The 20,453-nt window shown below is 33.5% G+C and overlaps 3 protein-coding genes and 1 pseudogene across 3 annotated transcripts in view; 1 reads left to right on the forward strand and 3 right to left on the reverse strand.

Moving 5' to 3' along the window:
• The window catches only part of LOC134267229 (ficolin-1-like), an 8,026-nt gene extending 4,747 nt beyond the window's left edge, over nt 1–3,279 (reverse strand). Inside the window, exons 1-2 of the mRNA XM_062749455.1 lie at nt 3,159–3,279; nt 2,095–2,213 (exon numbers count right to left, since the gene is read on the reverse strand). Coding sequence (XP_062605439.1) covers nt 2,095–2,213; nt 3,159–3,279 — 240 coding nt within the window. The remainder of the gene's footprint in view (nt 1–2,094; nt 2,214–3,158) is intronic.
• LOC134267223 (GTPase IMAP family member 9-like) overlaps nt 1–20,290 on the reverse strand; it is a 154,405-nt gene extending 134,115 nt beyond the window's left edge. Inside the window, exons 1-2 of the mRNA XM_062749449.1 lie at nt 20,270–20,290; nt 17,622–17,728 (exon numbers count right to left, since the gene is read on the reverse strand). Of these exons, the coding sequence (XP_062605433.1) occupies nt 17,622–17,706 (85 nt within the window). The 5' untranslated portion in view covers nt 17,707–17,728; nt 20,270–20,290. The remainder of the gene's footprint in view (nt 1–17,621; nt 17,729–20,269) is intronic.
• LOC134267230 (myb/SANT-like DNA-binding domain-containing protein 4) lies at nt 7,865–10,228 on the forward strand. Its single transcript, XM_062749456.1, has 6 exons — nt 7,865–7,977; nt 8,241–8,409; nt 9,208–9,289; nt 9,506–9,571; nt 9,756–9,857; nt 10,092–10,228. The coding sequence occupies exons 1-6, from the start codon at nt 7,865–7,867 to the stop codon at nt 10,226–10,228; spliced, it is 669 nt and encodes a 222-aa protein (XP_062605440.1).
• On the reverse strand, nt 10,249–16,263 carry LOC134267233 (putative nuclease HARBI1; annotated as a pseudogene).
• Nucleotides 20,291–20,453: the final 163 nt, after the last annotated feature.

Below are 20,453 nucleotides of genomic sequence, written 5' to 3' on the forward strand. Positions count from 1 at the left end.
TCAAATCATGACCCCTGGGGGTAGGGTGGGGCCAAAATGGCCGACCTTAATTTTACATAGGAATATATATAAGAAAAATCTTTAAAAATCTTCTTCTCAAGAACCACTAGGACAGGAAAGATGAAACTCATGTTGAATCATCCTCAGGTAGTGTAGATTCAAGTTTGTTCAAATCATGACCCCTGGGGCAATCATGACCCCTGGGGCAAGGGTGGGGCCAAAATGGCCGACCCAAGTTTTACATAGGAATATTTTTAAAAAATCTTTAAAAATCTTCTCCTCCAGAACCACGGGGCCAGGAAAGATGAAACTCATGTGGAAGCATCCTCAGGTAGTGTAGATTCAAGTTTGTTCAAATCATGACCCCCGGGTCAAGGGTGGGTCCAAAATGGCCAACCCAAGTTTTACATAGGAATATATAGGAAAAATCTTTATAAATCTTCTCCTCCAGAACCACTGGACCAGGAAAGATGAAACTCATGTGGGATCATCCTCAGGTAGTGCAGATTCAAGTTTGTTCAAATCATGACACCTGGGGCTAGGATGGGGCCAAAATGGCCGACCCAAGTTTTACATAGGGATATATAGGGAAACCTTTTAAAATCTTCTTTTCAAGTTCTTCAAAGCTCTAATTTGTGATTTTTATATGGAATCATCCTTAGGTGGTGTAGATTCTAGTTTGTTCAAATGATGAACACCTGGAGGGGGGAGGGGGGAGTAAATTCAAGCCCGATGTGCTCAGGTGAGCGCTGTGGCCCCTGGGCCTCTTGTTTGGTGTGTTATACACTACAGTGGTTAATGCATTCCTGAGGACCCTTCCGATTATGAGCTTAATGTATTTCTATTCCGTAACACCTATCAATATACCAGTTAGTTGTACTTTTACATTCTTCAGTCAATTTGTCGGTGTCAAAGCGTAGACTCTTATCTGATATTGTGGATGGAATATTTTTTTAAATAGATTGTTTCAATATTGTGAAAAAAGCATTGGTTAGTAAAGTTAAATGGATGTACATACTCTCATTTAACTTAAAATGACTAATTTGTTTAATTCTAAAGTAATGATAAGAAGGCACTGAAAAAAGGTAAAATTAAACTTTATTATTGATTCTTACGATTAGAGGCCTTGATCTATTATATATCAATATTGATATGATATTTTAATTTACACATGGTGTGTTGTGGCTCCGAGTTGATTCAATAAGTGAGAGCTTATTCTATGTACAATGAAGGATATGGAGATAACAAACAGTATTCAATATCAAAGTCCATTAAACATCAAAGTCCATAAAACATGCACAATTGATTCCCAAACTAAAAAATGATCTGACGAAGAAGACATTATAAATGTTTTCTTAAAAATGACCTTAAGTTGACGAAACTTTAAAAAAAAAAATCGTTGTTTTATTCAATGGCTTTATTACAAAATACAAGTTGTCGTGAAGTAGAATACTTATTGATGGATATCCTTCCAAATATAAGCTCATTGTGTTCATGCGGTTACCAAGTTTTACTGGTCATATATATAAGAAAGTGCTCTAGAGTGGTGTACTCAGTCGACAGTTGAAAGTTATTTTTCACATCATTAGATTTCAGCTTGAAGATTATTTAAAGGGTCTTTAATTGCTCTCAAATAACTTTAATTTGTGGCGTAAAAACGGAATGTTGAGCCTGATACATATACTGTAGATGGTTTTTAGGAATAATCATATTTTTCTTTCAAATTTTATTATTTATCGTTTGAATTTTACATATACAACGCAAGTTTTGAATAAAAAGACCCTTTAATTGTGTTTTATTATAAGGTAAATAAAAACATGTAGAAAATCCATTTTAAATACATTTGACAGGATCGATAAAATAATTAACAATCAGGCTGAGAGGGACAAAAAGGGAATTCACATCAGAAAAGAAATCATTTTGAAGAGTACTTTACATTTACTCAAAAAAACCATTGATTTCCGGGTGGATGAGCATTCATATACTGATATATACATTAGGAATTAATGGAAAAGGAAATTTACATGCAAAGAAATGGAAATATGAGTATCCCATGTCACAATTTCAACAAAAAAGAAAACAACATGTACTTACTATCCAACCGCCGCCTTCTGTTTCCATGTCGCAATATAGTTCAATTGTATTTCCATTTGAAAACTCTCGAAAAAATGAATATGAAGATGTCGCCAGGTGAACAAGATTTCCACTGCAATCTTTAAATGTCAAAACATTTTAAGTAAGTGTTAAGGATATAAGTTTATATTGTTTTATAAGATAAAATAGCTTGTAATCTTAATCATACCATATTTGTATTTACATCTTTCTGCGCCATGATTTTCTGGACATCTGCAAGGTTGCGTAAATTCTCCCTCACACAATTGTCTCTAAATAATTTTACAAAGAGAAAGCTAATGATAAATTTCATATACTAATGTTTTACAATTATTTTTGAAAAATATGGAAGCCAGTAGATCCCCAGGCAAAAATATTTTATCTGTTAAAATAAAATAGATTTCCCTTAAAAAAATTATTGCACACTGTTCATATTACGTTTGGAGTTAAACTGAAAATATTCATTCAGTAAATCAATTAAAAGGTCATTTAAATTATTTGCATTTATTATGAAAGTGATACTATGAACATATCGCTATTTCTGCAAGTAGGACAAAAATGTAATGATTAAAAACTGGTACATGCATAAATTTCAAATTTATTTCATAGCAAAATCTCTGTATAAAATTATTTTTTTTTTCAAAATTGATGTATAGCTCTTAAGATTTCATTACATTTTCATGATTTTTTAAAATAATGTGGTAATACTTTTTTGACAACAATGCGTTGTAAAAATATGTTGTTTAATTATAATTTGATACATGCACTTTTAAAGAGTGTTAATGCATCTATTCTAATTTTGATGTCTTTCTTACATTTAGCAATTTTTAAAACTGGTTTGATATAATGTCCATACAGTCATAAACAATTTAATCTCACCAGTTTATAGCGTCTGCATGGGCCACCATCTGTCCCAATAATATTTGTTCTGTTCCTTTCGTACGTGTAGCAAGTCTCAGTAATACTGTTGTCACAGAAGTCAAAGAAATAACAATTGTTGTTCTGTATACACGAGGAAAAGCAGTGACTTAATGTTACCTCCTTACTCGCAGAATCAGCACTGACTGGTGTAGGAACATGACCAAGGAATTCAAAATTGGACTCTAAATAATCTCCATAACTGAATGCAATAACCGGCAATATAGTTATGATGGTCATTAACTGCATTGTATCGAGTGTTTATACTTGCATTGCAATTTCTTGACTGTCCACTTTCTAGGAGATTCTGTCTTTTTTTAATTTCTTGATCAATGGTATGAGGTCTTTCTCTATAGCGCTCACCTGGGTCTTAAATGTCGAAAGATGAGGACTGAGATAAACATCCTGACTTTTCCTAGAATTGTTGACTAATCTTCTGGTTGACTACAAATATCCAATTATTATTGTAGATTGTAATAATAGGAAAATCTCAAAGAACGCTGGCCGCTTTCGACCTCAAAATCTTTTAAAAATGCAAATTTATTAAAAGAGCATAATGAAAAAAATACCTCTGGACTAGTAACTCACAATGTTTGCTAGTGTATTTTATTGATAAGACAGACAAAATCATTTTCATCAAATTTTACAATTGGTTTGAAATATCATATTCATATCATAATATCATATGTCATTATTATTAAATGATCTACTTATATGTTATATGCACAAAATAGGTCATAATAATGACAACACTATTGAAGTGTTGATCTTATTCGAAGTTGTTGAAAGTCCTTTAAAATCAATCATTTGATATCAAGGCAAAATTTAAATTTTTAAACATTTTAATTTCCATTGATCAAATATAATTAAATACGTACATGAATATTTACTTAATATCAATTGTGAAATCAAATAAATTTTATTATGTAATGAAAGTGAATTTTTAGGCAAAATCTGAACTACATGCAGGTAGAAAATTGCAATTGCACTTTTTTATCACTAGAAAAAATAAATTAAGGGTTTTCATTGAATTTTTTAATTTATCATATATGCACCAAGAACATTTTTGTTAAATAACAAACTGTATAGGAGGATTATGACTTTTTCAAGGAACTTTATTTTTTGTCGGAATTGTCCTTCAAAAAATTTTGATAACACAATTCTATTTTTATTTATCATTCAGTGATTGTTTGAATTACTTTGAAATACGTATAAAGTATACAGCATGAGTTATCAAAGAATGCATTTTTCATCAGCGTAGTCTTTCATTTATATGAATTGCAATACTATTTGAACTTTGCCAAGTTTATATAGTTTTATAAAATTGAGAAGGGGATGATTTTTAAATGCAATTTGAGATTTCTGATCAGATGAGCATAATACTTACTTTAAGATTTTTTTTAAGAAATAGAAATAACATTGAATTACGATTACAATACATAAAGTCCATCACTATATACACTTCTATAAAGGAAGCATATAAATAACAATATCTTTAACGTAAATACCTCAGCAATATTCCATTGTTGCTGTTCAAATATTGAAATGATTCTTTATGCATTTTTAACTAAAAGGTTTTTGAATTTTTTCTTTGATGTACAATTCCAATAAACACTATACAATTTTGGTATAAAGTAGTTTTATTAAAGTCAATATATCAACCAAAATTCTCATAAACTTTCTGTCTTAAACATATATAGAATAAACCATACATATAGATTTTTACAAAATTGATATTATCCGGATGATACAAACACTGGAAAATAAGACATAAATTCTTACCACAGAACGGACGGAAACAGTTATCCACGGGACACTCTACGTGTAATTCAAGTTTAAAGTTTGAAAAAATACGTAAAATCAGTTTTGTTTACTCCGTCTGAGTTAAAAAATCAATTCGCTGGAAAAAATTTCTAATCGCGCATCATAAACTATGTTAGACTGATGAAATATATAGAGATTGCGAACAGCAATCAAAACTCAAAAGTCTACACAAAGCAATACAAAATAAGAGTAGAGCAAACACGTTTTTGACAGCTGATTTTTCAATAGCTGCAATAATGTAGCCCTCTTCGATTTTTTTATCTGATGTTTTCTGGAGAGGGCTACAATTCCACAGCATCTCCATAATGGTGCAAAAATGTCGTTCTACTCAGCATATTTTATTGATTATACTTTACAATTGGGATTAGGCAAAAGTTCTAAAAACATTACGCAGCCATGACAGTTCATACGTGACGTACTGAGACTTCCGCATGGAATTTAGAATAATTCTATAAAGCAGGTGTCGGTGTTTATAAATGATTGTGATGAAGAGTATCACTAAACATCAAGAAATAAAATCATTCCATGTGTTATTTTTTTGTTTGTTAAAAGCGATATTTAGGCTTAAAATAAGGTAATTCCAAAGAAATCCGCTCCCTATAGATCCTTTATCTCATTGGCTGTCCCAAAGTAAAATCTGTCAAGGTCAGTAAACATGGCGGCTAAATTCAAGTTGTGATGTTGACATACACGACAAATAACCGATATATGGATTGTTCTGTATATTTTTTAGTAGATTTATGTCTTGGATAACTACATTATCGAAGTCTGAGTAAGATATGTTAATAAAATAGCCGTTTTCTGACAATTTGAGTTAAAATCCGTGCGGGAGTGAATCGTTGTTGCATCTGCACCATTACGGAGATCTTAAGCTGTAGCCCTCTCCCCAAAAAAGGTCTGGGAAGGGGGGCTATATTATTGCATCTACTATTTCAATAGAAATCGAACTCGTAAATTTACTAACCTGGCCATTGGTCATTTGCAAAATTATTTTGTTAAAACAAATTCTGATTGCACACACTTTAAAGTACTCTGAAGTTGACATGCTTGAGTTTCTGAGTGACATTTATTTATCTGTGTGGTTTTTGGAGACCAGGTCTTCCAACAATCTATTTGAATTCCCATAACTACCAATTACGCTCCGTTTTTAGCAGACCTACTTTTAAATTCATCTGATTGAAGCAGAATTTGTGCATGGTCTTGTGGGTGAGGGAAGGAAAACACTTGCTGTGACCTTCAACTCGACCTTCAGATATATCATCGACGTATTGTAAATTAACAATGGTAATTTCCATTCCTTTGTCGATACAGTGAGCTTGAAATAAAAGATACCTCAAAGTCTGACACATAATTGTAATCTAACAACCAAGCTCTATGATAAATGTGATGACTTTGACTTTTCCATCTTCAACATCCCTTATTTATGCAGCAATAAACCTTCATTACCTGCATAAGGAGTTTATATACCTCAGTTGATTCGATACGCAAGAGCATGCTCTACTTATGAACAATATCTAAAACGTTAACGAGCTAAATCATTGACAAACAAGTTGATGAAAGAAGAAAATCGACAGTCTCGAATACAGTTATCATTTCGTAAGTTCTATGGTCGATACAATAACCTTGTCAGCAAATACAATTGATTATTGAGTCAAATGCTGACTGACGTTTTTCATACTAATTGTTAGTCCATTATTTATACACTAAATTGACGACTGATTTTCCGTTATTTCCCGATCATGAAAAGGAGCACACGGCAGGTGTGACAGGTCGGCAGGGAATGCTCACTCCTCCATTGCACCTGATCCCACCTCAGTCCTTTTTGTTTTGTTTTATGGACTTTGATATTGAATACCGTTCGTTATCTCCAAACCCTTCATTTTTAGCCCGTACAAGATCTTTGATGATTCAAATTGAAGCTCTGTGTCAAAAAGAGTACCGCACTACATGAATCAGTTACATGTCCATTATATACTTTGCAAATAGAAGAAGCGTAATGAAATATATTGAGTAAGAGAGAGTAGAATTAAAGGAATATTGATGAATTTACAACTACAATAATGTTTTATCGTTATACAATGTACATGTTTCTTCCGTTTTTGTTTCAAATGTAATTAATGTCAAAGTACAAGGCAAAAAATAAATAATTAATAAACAAATAACTAAATAACAATTTTAAAAATGGAAAAAAATTATTATTATACTGTGGAAAATATTTCTTAAGTATTAAAACTTTATAAAATTAGACAACTTTAAGAATTTTATTTTCAATTAAATAAATAAAAAATGTTTTAATACTCAGCATCTAAACGGTTTACATCGAAATACAATTGTTCCTCATGATTTTCCCCTGATTTTTTCTTGTATGTGGAGTTGTTGTGAATAGTCCTGGGGCCCGTTTCACTAAAAGGCGTAAGATACGACCAAACTTAAGTTAGGCTTCGGGGCGTACGCCAAAATTTAGTCCGGCGTAAGTTGCGTTTCACTAAGAGGCGTACGCCTGGCCTTAAATACTAGTATCGGACTAAGTTAAGGCCAGACTTACGTCCTTGACAACGAGCTTATGCACATGCGCATACATATCATAAAGATTGAGAGTGAGAGAGGGGAGAGAAAGAGAAATTTGTTTGATATTCATTGAAAAGATATATGGAAAAGATCGCATATTCTTCTTTATTATTTATTGCAATATTTGTTTTGAGGTCTATAATAAAAACTTAAAAGCGTTGAAACATATTTAGATTGAAAATAAATCGTAGATTGAATTATGTTGAAAGGAATACATTCGCAACTGTGTTTTGTAGTGAAATAAAGAATTTAAGAAACCTCTCTCTCTCTCTCTCTGATCTGTCATGTTGATTTCCATAGCGTTTTCTTAAATAATGTGAATTTCGTAACAAACAAACGTGTAAATATCGATATTGTCGTCTGCAATATTCGCTATTAAATCTGCACAATCAAAATGTCTTCGGAGAGTTAAAAACATAAGCCAAACTGGACTGATGATGAAATGAAAATTCTAACATCTTGTGTAATTGAAAACAAAGATGTATTATTTGCAAAACTGTCGGCTTCAGTGACAAACGAGAAAAAGAAAGCTGTATGGGAAGACATCACAAAGCAGTAAGCATTTAGGTTTTTAAAATAACGATCAACAAAAATATAAATTTAACATCTCCGATTTGATTACATACAATTTGTTCATGTCTACATGTTACATATAATGTATATTTATGGTCAAAAACCTAACTAAATTGGCAAAAATAGGAATGTTATTTAGGTTTTGTGTATTTTTATATATATTTTTTTAATTTCTAACGAAAAATATACAAATGAAGGTAGACTGGGGATTCAAAAATATATTTAGTGTTAAAATTGTACTGTAGAATAAATTCTTCTTCTGCCTTGTGCAAGAGGGAAACAGAAGAAATAAAGAAGAAATGGAAAGATGCAAGATCCATTGTAAAGAAGAAAGAAGCCAGTAGAAAATACCAGACGAAGAGAACGGGCGGAGGGCCTCCCCCGGAATCTGTATTCAAGGCATGGGAACTTGACGTATGTGTTTTCTAATATTTACCTATAGGCGTAGTCACAGGGGGGCGCAGCGGGGGCACTAGCCCCCCCCCCCCACTTTCAGATCGGGGGGGGGGGGGGGGGGGCAAGAGTAGGACTGTGCCCCCCCCCCACTTTTCAATGAAGAACAAAATTACAGCTATTTTGAAATAATATTAAACCTCATTTTATGGCATTTTTTTATGTTCAACAAATGAGTAAGCATTTCTCTTGAAGTAACAGTTGTATAATATAGTAGTGTAATAATATAGTGATTAAATCGTCAAGACCTGCCCCCCCCCCACCTTTTTCCCCAACATTACCTTTACTATAGGAAATGTTCATTGAGGGGATAGTTGCCCCCCCCCCCCTTTTTTGACCATAGTATAGTGATATCGAAGAATTGTGGGGGGAAAAATTGGAATTGAAAGTAACGTGCCTTTGAAAAAGTTGGCCACTAACACCCCCCCCCCCCCCCCACGAAATAGGATTTTCGAGTTTGGGGAACTTTCAATTGCTTTTCTTTTTCTTTTTCTTTCTTTTTTCTTTTTTTTTTTTTTTTTTGATTGTCAAAGTATTTCTGGACTTGCCCCCCCCCCCCCCACTTTTAAGTTTGTGACTACGCCTCTGTTACCTAAAATTGATATAATTATATGTACTATGTATTAAAAAAAAGTTTCGATCGTTGCTAAGATGAGTTTCCGATACTGACATAATTATTTTTTCATTAATGTTTCGCACCGTTTATTATTTTAATAAATTGAAAAAGGCAACAACTATATTTTTTGTTTTTATTGCTAGATTTTGTCAATTATACCGGATGAACTTATCTCTGGGATTGACGGAGGGGTTGATACTGCCTTTGCCAGTAATTCTGAAACAAGTATGTATAAATACATGGTACATGCATGTATATTGTAAACATACGTTCACTACATGTATTTTTATAACCTTATAATGTTGCCTTCCCGACTTTTGCTTCATATACTATTTGATTTTCCATGCTTTGTATATTTAGTATTCTTGTAGTATACAGTAGTTATAGTATGAAAAAAATTGAAATATATGATATCTAAATACTAGTATTTCTTTGTAACAGATAACTTAGCCTCATCATGCACTGCAGTCCCATCGGAAATTTCCGCTGGAATTCCATCCTTGATTGGTTTGTACAATTATACATATTATATAATATACTTATAAAATTTTAAATCATAAAAATTATGATAATAGATTGTCAAAAATTTGATATGTATGTTCTTCACACGCGGAACAGATTAAGTGTGTAGATTTGAAATATTGATTTTTTTTTTTCAAATTAAAAAATGTATGTTTGTACATGTATATAGTAGAAGAAGTTGACGTTCCGGAAGAAGCTCCAAGTGTACATGTGTCCGGGCCTTCCACAGACAAATTCTTTGCTTCAACTCTGTATGGATCTAAACGTAAAGGTAAAAAAGAAACAATGCCAACGCTATGAAAATGAATTAAAAATGTATTAAACATTCCTTCAGTTTTAATTTTCGCGTAGTTTTACGTTTGTTAAGACAAAAACCCAAGTGAACTGTTTCAACTTCATTCATGCACTTTTAACTATTCATATTACACATAATATGATTTTATTTGATTTTCTTCTGTTTCAATTGACATTGTTCTGATTATAAAACTTTTCATTAAAAATCAAGACACGGCCAGCGACCCCGACGCTGAGTTTATGCTGAATTTGATAGGAGTGAAGGAGAGAAGAGCCATCGCAGAGGAGAGAAAAGCAGATGCCCTAGAGAGAATAGCGGCGGCATTTGAAAACAAATTTGGCATTTAATAAATTTGAACACAAAATCATAAAGTAGTCATGTTTTTTATTACAATGTAAGTGTGTGATTTAATGAATAGATGAATTGTTAAAATAAATTTGCAACTTGAATGCGCACATCCTGTGCTCTCCTTGGTGCGTTTGCGTTAAACACGGCATTGTCATTGATGTTCTGTACAACCCCACCCTCAAGTAAGGGGACTTTCTCTCAAACAGCTAAATTATGAAGCCGGATGCAGCATTGAATAATTTGAGAACATCTACTGGGTGAAAAGGGGAGTACTCCTCCAGTTCGATGTAAACATCTGCAAAGATTTACTTGAATGTAAATGCTGTGGAATCATGAGAATTCGTGGTGGCTCAATTTTCGTGATATTCGTTGGTAGCCCCCCCCCCCCCCCAAACCACCACGAATTTACATCTTCATAGGAAATTTAGAAAGAGATATCTTTGTTACTGAATCTGAAAACCGACCCATACACGAAATTACATCTCCACAAATAACCAAAAAACCCACAATCTAAGAAAATTGGCCCACAGAATTTTAAATGAATTCACAATAAAATTGTAACAAGGTTTATTTATGGTTGTAATAGATATACATTTTTTTCTCAAATAAAACAAATTTAAGGTCGCGTTTATCATAATGAACGTTTGAAATAAAATATTTGCTTGCAAATATGACATATATAATAAAGATATTTAACGAAAAATTGCGTTTAAATTACCTAAATCTGGATTTTAATACCCCAAACGATTTTTCTATGACAACACGAGTCTTTCCATGGGCGTCGTTGTAATTCACTTCGTGTTGATTGGCTGGGGATAAGAATGGCGTTAAGAGCCATTCCTTGAGAGGGTAGCCAGAATCCCCAAGTAACCACCCACCCCCTTCGAGATGTTCCATAACACCTGACAATCCCGAGTTCTCAAAACGAAAGAGTCGTGAGTTGCCCCGGGAAAACAGGTATTGATTTGAAGAAATCTGAAATAATATCAACCAATTTTTCATCCTTTATGCATATGTAAGCAAACAATTAGCATTCTTATAATTATGTTCCCCAAACGAAGTTGGGGAACATATTGTTTTTACTCTGTTTCTTATTATTATTATTCTTATTATTTTTCTTCCTGGGAAAATTTTGTCCGCGAGTGATCTTGTAAACTACACATTTGACTTAGGTGAAACCTTTTTAGGGTAAGTAGGCATGTTATATAGATTTGCGGAATCAAGGTCATTTTGCGCGCACGTGCTTGCAAGAGCGCGCACGTGCAAAACATGAAATGACCAATATATAATGGATATAACCGTAACTTTTCTATTTTTAGACGAAATGTTTTGAAACTCATAATGTAAGGATATATGAGTATGCACAAGATGACATGGTCAAAATAGCAAGATCGCACGTGCAAGCACGTGCGCTTCGCTCTGATTGGCTGAAACTAAAGTCTCAATATCTTTCTTGACGAAATCCTTTGAAATTTTAAACATAGGCATGTATTAGGATATCCTACAATAAGATATATAGCAATTATCATGAAAACGCGTGCCTGCACGTGCGCTGCAATCTGATTGGCTTATGCTATAAATAGCTATAACTCCCTTGGTTTTCAACCAAACAGGATGGGATTTGGAACATGAATAGATATAATGGACTTCTACAAGAAGATATGGTCACCATGCACATGCATACACGTGCTTGTACGTGCGCTGCAATCTGTTTGGCTGAAACTTTGAACAGCTATAACTCCCTTGGTTTTCAACCAAACGGGGTGGGATTTAGAACATAGATAGATGTAATGGACTTCTACAAGAAAGTATGGTCGCCATGCTCATGTGAGCACGTGCGTGCACGTGAAATGAGTAAATCAAAAATACACTTGAATTAGCGTATTTTTTAATTCTTTTGGATTAAATACGAGGGCCGTTCAAAAATTACGCGGACTGTGCTATTATTTACTTTTATAGACGTCATATAGTTATAAAATTTCACAGAAATATGTATCCTAAAGATTCCAATAAATTTTGGGCAAAATTTCTATATTTTAAAAAAAATCTACTAAAATTATCGGTATGTTGATATCGTTGATGGAGAGGTACGGCGCACGACAAAAAAATTGAAGCAAAAGCATGCGGATTCAAAAATTTAACTCATTGATTTTTTAAAATTCGCGATTTTTTTCAACAATTTTCTCAAATTTACCTTAAAATTGTTCTATTATTATGTATTTAGATTTCGGACGTAATATTTGAAGTAATAACAGAAATATAGTGATTTTTCTCTGATGCGATTTCCGTGAAAACGACTGTGAAAATGACGTCTCCTGAATTGAAGGCACACCACACTTTTGTTAAAATATGTGTAATGCTCGAGATATTGGCAACATCGATCCAAAATGTGCATTATAAAACATGTAGTAAACTAGGCTACTCGTGACATTCGTCCGCAAATAGCAAATTGAAATTTTAGACAGTTAGACCTCTGTAAAAAGGCTATACGGGAGGATGGGAAGAAGATTATAGACGAAAATTTAACTTTATCCGGACTGTAAAGAACTTGATTGAGAGTCACCAATATCACACTATATCTCATAAGTAGTTTTCGGTTTTAAAACAAAAAAAGAAAAGAATACTCTTTACTTGTTTAATAGATTTTAAGCTTGACAAGAAATGGTGTTTTGATGTTGAGTAGATAAGGTAACTCAAACTTTACAGGTACTCAAGGGAAAATGTTGAGAAAATGAAAGCTCAATCACATATTTTTTATAATGCTTGTGACGTCGAAGATTTTGCTGCGCCGTGACTTAATGGTATGTCCTGAAAAATCACTCAAAATTAATACCAACTTACAACATTTTGATATGAAATTTTGAAGACCATATAAGTAAACATTCTTTTATATTATTTGTGAAATTTTGCCCGATTATGTCGTCAAATATTTCTTCTGTGAAACAAGTCCGCGTAATTTTTGAACGGCCCTCGTACTTTGATATTTAGTATATTAAAATCTATAGATTCTGAAGACAAGATTATATGGTCATTGCGCACGTGCATTCACATGCACACGCGTGCAATGCTAAAATTTGAATGAAATTGGTACGCTTCTGGGTAAACGTTGTTAAAGTCTCAAATGCATAGAGTTTGTCTTATTTAATGAAGCTTATAGGGAATATGGCACCAAAAGGGAGTTGGGGAGCGTTTGGGGAATATCCGTAACGGTCCCCGTTACAATTAGCACTAGTTATGTTCCCCAAACGAAGTTGGGGAACATATTGTTTTTACTCTGTTTCTTATTATTATTATTATTATTATTATTTTTCTTCTCGGGAAAATTTTGTCCGCGAATGATCTTGTAAACTACACATCCAATTTAGGTGAAATGTTTTTAGGGTCAGTAGACATGTTATGTAGATTTGCGGAATCAAGGTCATTTTGCGCGCACGTTCTTGCAAGAGCGCGCACGTGCAAAACGTGAAATGACCAATATATAATGGATTTAACCGTAACTTTTCTATTTTTTGACGAAATGTTTTGAAACTCATAATGTAAGGATATATTAGTAGTATGCACAAGATGTCATGGTCAAAATAGCGAGATCTCACGTGCATGCACGTGCGCTTCGCTCTGATTGGCTAAAACTAAAGTCTCAATATCTTTCTTGTTTTTTGACAAAAGCCTTTGAAATTTTGAACATAGCCATGCATTAGGATATCCTATAACATAATATATAGCAATTATCATAAAAACACGTGAATGCGCGTGCGCTGCAATCTGATTGGCTGAAATTTTAAATAGCTATAACTCCCTTGGTTTACAAGCAAACGGGGTGGGATTTGGAACATAGATATATATAATTAATGGACTTCTACAAGAAGGTATGGTCACCATGCACATGCAAGCACGTGCGTGTACATGCACCGCAATCTGATTGGATTAAACTTTAAACAGCTATAACTCCCTTGGTTTACAACCAAACGGGGTGGGATTTAGAACATAGATAGATGTAATGGACTTCTACAAGAAGGTATAGTCACCATGCTCATGTATGCACGTGCGTGCACGTGAAAAGAGTAAAATAAAAAATACACATGAATGAGTGTATTTTTTAATACTTTTGGATTAAATACTATAATATTAAGTATATCAAAATATATAGATTGTGTAGAAAAGATGATAGGGTCATTACGCACATGCATTCACATGCGCAAGCGTGCAATGCTTAAAATTGGAATGAACTTGGTACACTTCTGGGTAAACGTAATTAAAGTCTTAAATGCAAAGTGTTTGTCCTATTTAATGAAGCCTCCAGGGAATATGGCACCAAAACGGAGTTGGGGAGCGTTTGGGGAACATCTGTAACGTCCCCGTTACAATTAGCACTAGTTGTTATATTTGTTTGGTTATATTTGGTGCAATCAAGTTATTTTAAAAATGACAACATTTACATTTTCAAAGGTTGTTATTTCATAAAACCCTTTTGACGATATATTTTAAAAATATTTTGATTTTCTCCTGTTGAAGTTTTGGCGTATACAAGGGTATTTCTATTACAAAAAAATGATGTGCTAGTATTTATGTTTTAATCAATACCGTTTATACCTCATATTGGAATCTGTTACGGCCTGAATATTTAAGGCATGAAAGTTTTTTCTGCATACAAAAGCAGGCTCCTGTGGTCCACTCATGCCCTTAATTGGTATTAGAGTACCATCTATTGCACCAACGCAATTTGGAAATTTGGCAATGTCATAGAACTCAGATTTTACATGGCGTAATTCATTGGCAGTAACTGGAAACTTAATGTTGTCCACTGTTGTATTTATTGCACTGCACACTGTATAACAATATGATGAATCTGCGTTAAAATCCTTAATGATATATATAAAGAATATTTGAAAAGGAAATGTACAACTGATTAAATGTATTACAGGCATGTAGAAACATGAAGGATAGTGTATACAAACATGTGCATATTATTATTATAATTATTATTATCAGTATACCCCATAGTACTTGCAATTGTCACTTTTCTGAAACTGCTCAACCTAATTTCGTGAAACTTTGCAGTTATTGAGAACACATTGTGTAGGCGCATATTGCAAAGAAATTCCGCTTCCTTTTTTTCTGGGAATTTCGGTACTTTTTATTATATTCATTTTATCTGCACAAAATAAAGACTCAATAATTGCACGGAGTTTTAATACATGTAACGATTACTTTGGAATTATGCCTCATTTTGAATTACTTGTGTGTATTTAATGTGTAACATGCCATTTATTTTGCATGATATTGTCAACTATTAAGAGGGGAGGGGCGCGGGATGTGTTTTAAAGTTAAAATAATGAAGTATAACAACCTGTATGTATTACTCGGGATACGGATGATCTGGAAACGCCATGAAGGTCGCCTACTTCCGAAAAGAAGTCCGCCTTTGACAGATATCTTAAGGTGATAATTACCTGTATCTTTATATATATATGTATAAATAAGTATGCAAATGTAGTTTAATTATATTAATAATTATATTAATAGGTACATTGTAAAACCCATTATATTTGTCATATCATGTGATTCCATGCGTCAGTATTTGTTTATTTAAGAAGCATACAATGCTACAGTAAGCATTCACATATACATGTACCTGAATGTGGGTGGGAATGGCATGACTTTTGTATGTAGGTCGCCTCACAATAGGGTCAACATCATTTATCAGTTTTCGAATGACTCTTCCCGGGAACCTATACCTACTTACGAGATCTATATCATCAAGATACTCGAGAGGGTTGGTTCGGTCCCGAAAAACGCGTTCTCGCCGAGGTGTTTCCCTTCTTCTTCTGCGAAGCAGCCAGAAAGTCGCCATTATCCAATGTTTACGTCTATAGTTACGCCTGCCTTAGACCAGCCGTAGATTTTTGTCTTAACTTAAGGCGGGCGCAAAGTTACGCCCTTTAGTGAAACGGACCTTAGTCCAAATGTTAGACGTAAGTCCGGACTTACGCCGGGCGTAGAGTTAAGACAGGCGTACGCCTTTTAGTGAAACGGGCCCCTGTATAGTATGTGCGAAGTATTAGTTTTTGGACATGCGTATTTCTTTAATTAACACGAGTGTTCGATGCAATTCTTTGCAAATATGCATGTCAACAATGACATTTTGAACTGATGTCAGTTTGACATCTAACGTAAAACAAAAATTAGATCTTACTAGTTAATGGCGTTTGCAGAGCTCACTGCCTTGCCCATTATAAGTTGTTTTATTCTTGTCGCACATTTAAAGCATGTATCATGGTGAACCTTTACATTGAAGACACCAGTACTGTATCGAACAAACCGATCTTATTTATCATTACAAACAGGACATAAATTGTTTTACGATATTGTTTTAAGTTAGTTACTTTAGAATATTTTTTGCTGTATAAAACGCAAGATATCTTATTCTAATGATTGTTTATTTCTTACAGTAAAATTGCTCATTATTTGCCAAAAGCAGTCATATGAACTTTTGATTTAATCTTTATTGTACCTCGACTTTTGCCCTTGGTCACTGATCGGTTTCTATCACAATCATAAACAAGAATCCTTAGATTATAGCATTTACAATACTATTCTCCTACCGGCAAGTGTAATCAAGTTCCATTAAAATTGTTTTTTATATAATATGCTGTCAAAAATCAATGTAGCAGAACAAAATTCAAATTGATTTATTATATTCATTAGGTAAAGCCGCATTTAAGCTGTGCTCAAAATGTGCGAGTTTCCAAAAAAATAGTACGGAAAATGCTGTAATTTTAACACTAATCAAAAGAACGGAATAAAATACAAACTTGATCTGTAGCTCATCAAGATTCACTCGCATTCCGATAAAAATATCCAAATACATGTATCTGTTAGCGTTTAGAAGAAAATCGCGAAAAATTTAAATGGGATAGTCTGACAGACGGATAGACAGCTAGATGAGCGGACGAGAAGGAAACATATAGTCCCTTTCGGTTTCACTAGAAGGCGGTATTAGTTAGGCATTCAAGTTGATCTAGTTAATAGACTTGTATCATAAAAGCTGATTATTGTTATTACTATTTCAAAGGAATATTTTTTATATTTCATTCAAACCACTCAGCAAAATGAAAATATGATTTTATATTTAAATTTCATCTTGCTTTCTTACTAAGACTGTCGCCAATTTTTTCAGCTTATTAAAATGGAATGAAGTTACTATATAACGTAAAAAAATGTGCAATCATAACAATGAATTTATTTGGCATCAATTATTTACAAAAAATGAATTTAAAGAAAATAAAGAGCAAATATTATGATTAATATTCAAACCAGCACTAACAAAAGAAATAGTTGAACCAACTGCTAGTGCTAGCAATTTGAAAAAGAGCCATACATAGAAATGATTACCATTTGTAGCGTCACAGCTTGATGAGGAAACTTCACACAAAAGTAAGACAGAAAGGAGGAGGATGTAAATTATCTTAACAAACATTGCAGCCCTCTTCTTCAGAATTCTGCAAGATAAAAATGGTATAACTTGCACAGATTAATTCAAGTATTAAAAAAATAGAATATCGAAGATCGGAAATTTAACATACAGGAACAATGTCAATCTCGCAATGCTACCGGTAGTTGTACTGAGTTGACACGTTGCCGTCGAACCCCTTTTGCAAATTTGATTTTAATCAATATTTTGTGGGCTGACTGTGGCAACGTCTTTCATAAAAAAAAATCTTATCTCTCAACCAATCAAATTGAATCATTCTATGAAATCTCTGTCGATTTCGTCACCTTCATCACACCTCGGCTGTACAATAAAACTTGATGCGCACCTGCCTAACATTTGTGATACGGCTATTTGTTGACGTTTTCCCTAGGCGGTAAAGCTTTGAAAAACGATAATTACACGTAAAAAGAAACCCTTACACGCTAAGGATCTTCAGAGGCAGTTCGGTAAATCTTAGAATGACACTCACCATTTAATATTTAGTATTTTTCAATAACCGCGTGTGAATGAATTCGTGTGTACGTTCAATATAGGGCGCAGCTAATCGTCGCAAACCACGACCAAAATGTACGATCCTCTCCCATTCAGCTCATTAAAATATTGAATAATGCAAGTAAAACATTGTCGGAAAATTAACTTTGACGCGACCTTTCAATACCCAATCGCAGTTAACAAAATAATTTTGTTCACTGATGATGTCACTTGTTGATTTTAATTGCGATGCATAGGTGTCGGAACCGGGGTGGAGGATGGGGGGGGGGGGCTATCCCCCTTTTTTGCAAAGAGAGACAATATATAATTGATATTCTGATTGATAATACATGTATCTATGTGGTTTTTTGGAGACCAGGTCTTCCAACACTCTATTAAAATTTCCATGGGCACCAATTGCGCTCCGTTATTAGCAAACCTATTTTTATATTCATATGATGCAGAATTTGTGCAAAATCTTATGCGTGAAAAGAGAAAAACACTTGCTGTGGCCTGCAACTCAAAATTTTGATATATCGACGACGTATTGTCAATTAACAATGGTTATTTCCATTACTATGTTGATACGATATATCTTGGTGAGCTTGAAATAAAAGATACATGTACCAAAGATTCTGACACTGCTTTATACTTCGATACTTTACTTGAAAAAGCCGTTAATGGTAATCTAACAACTAAGCTCTATGATAAACATTATAATCTTGACTTTTCTATCGTATAACTTTGCAAACTGTTAAAGTCGAGGCGACTACTGTCGGCGGCCGAGTTGAAACTATTACAATGTAGTGATAGTTCGCAAGAAAAGTAATGACTTCAGTTTTACTTTAACAAGTTTAAGGATTTATTAATCAAACATTACGAAATTTACTTTGAATAGTAATTATTTCATAAGACGCATACCCCCCCCCCCAGCCTGCTTATGATGTTATCCATCAACCACAATGCAAAATTATCTCTAGAATATTTTTACATGAAAATAGTTGATTCACTTGCAACATACTTACTTTTTGTAATAAAATCATCCAGTTTGTGAGAATCAGTCAATAACATTTATATTCATTGTCGCCAATTTACAGACAATTAAGTATGTTTTAAATTTTTTTTTAGAGTAAAAGAAGATAAATTTCAGGGGCAATAGGTATTGCGTGTGTATTATTGTTTTAAATTTGTAAAACTTTGTTAATACAAGTACGACATATACACTCAAACTTTCACAGTATTTACAGGAAAATGTGGCAATATATTACTTCTGGAAGAAGGAAATTATGGGGGTCTCTTTAGTGTGGAGCTCATACCATGAAAAGCAATGCGTCAACGTATAGTTTTTTTTTAGCTTTAATATTCTTTTTCTTAAATGTTATTTAGTAACAAGAATGCAATTTCTCGAAGTTTGAGTCCATAATTTTATTTAAATGACCGAGACTGACCTGTGAAGCATATTTCTCATATTAAATTTTGGTACGTTAGCCAAACAAAGTGCAAATATTTATAATAATTCATGCGAAACAATGATTATACGAGGGGTGATCAAAAAGTTCGCAAACTATCTCTATACCTACAAAACCACAATTCAGATTAGAATGAGATTTATTAGGTACGATTCGGACAAGGTGTGCTGAGGGATGATAAACAATTTGTAACATAATATGCACCTGAGTTGTCAACTGAATCCAGTTTTAGTTATTGATCACAGGCACGTAGGAAGCAATTTCAGTTGGGGGGGGGGGGGGGGGAGGGGCATCGCCATACATACCAAAAATTTCTTGAATAAAGAAAACAAGACTTTTTTTTATTATTGAGGGGACACACGCATATAGTATCTGTTTTCTACGGTATTCTATATAAAGGCAAAAGTACAACCGGCGGGCCAAACATATCTTCCATGAAAAACTCCCAAGAAAAATTTGTTTGAATGTTTCCATTTTATACGACGAACGTTTGTGATTATTATGATCTATAATGAAGTACATATTTAAGAATATGCTTCGAAAAAATACATTGGCTCCGGCCTATGTCTTTCGATACATTAGAACAAAAAAAAACTCTCATAATTCACCTATATATAGTTTGGCCAGTTCTTGTTGAATGCTAACTGGAAATACTCTTCACATAGAAATTTTTGAACCATTATGGCAGAAAATGAACATTTCCGGATTGATAAATGTTGCTGACAACTGAAATCATTTTATGCAACATAATCATACATATTCAATTTAGATATTGTAATGATTTGGGCCGTG

This window comes from Saccostrea cucullata, unplaced genomic scaffold, assembly GCF_032062105.1.
Source record: "Saccostrea cucullata isolate Sc308-1 unplaced genomic scaffold, CSIRO_AGI_Scuc_v1 ctg851, whole genome shotgun sequence".
Lineage (NCBI taxonomy): Eukaryota > Metazoa > Mollusca > Bivalvia > Ostreida > Ostreidae > Saccostrea > Saccostrea cuccullata.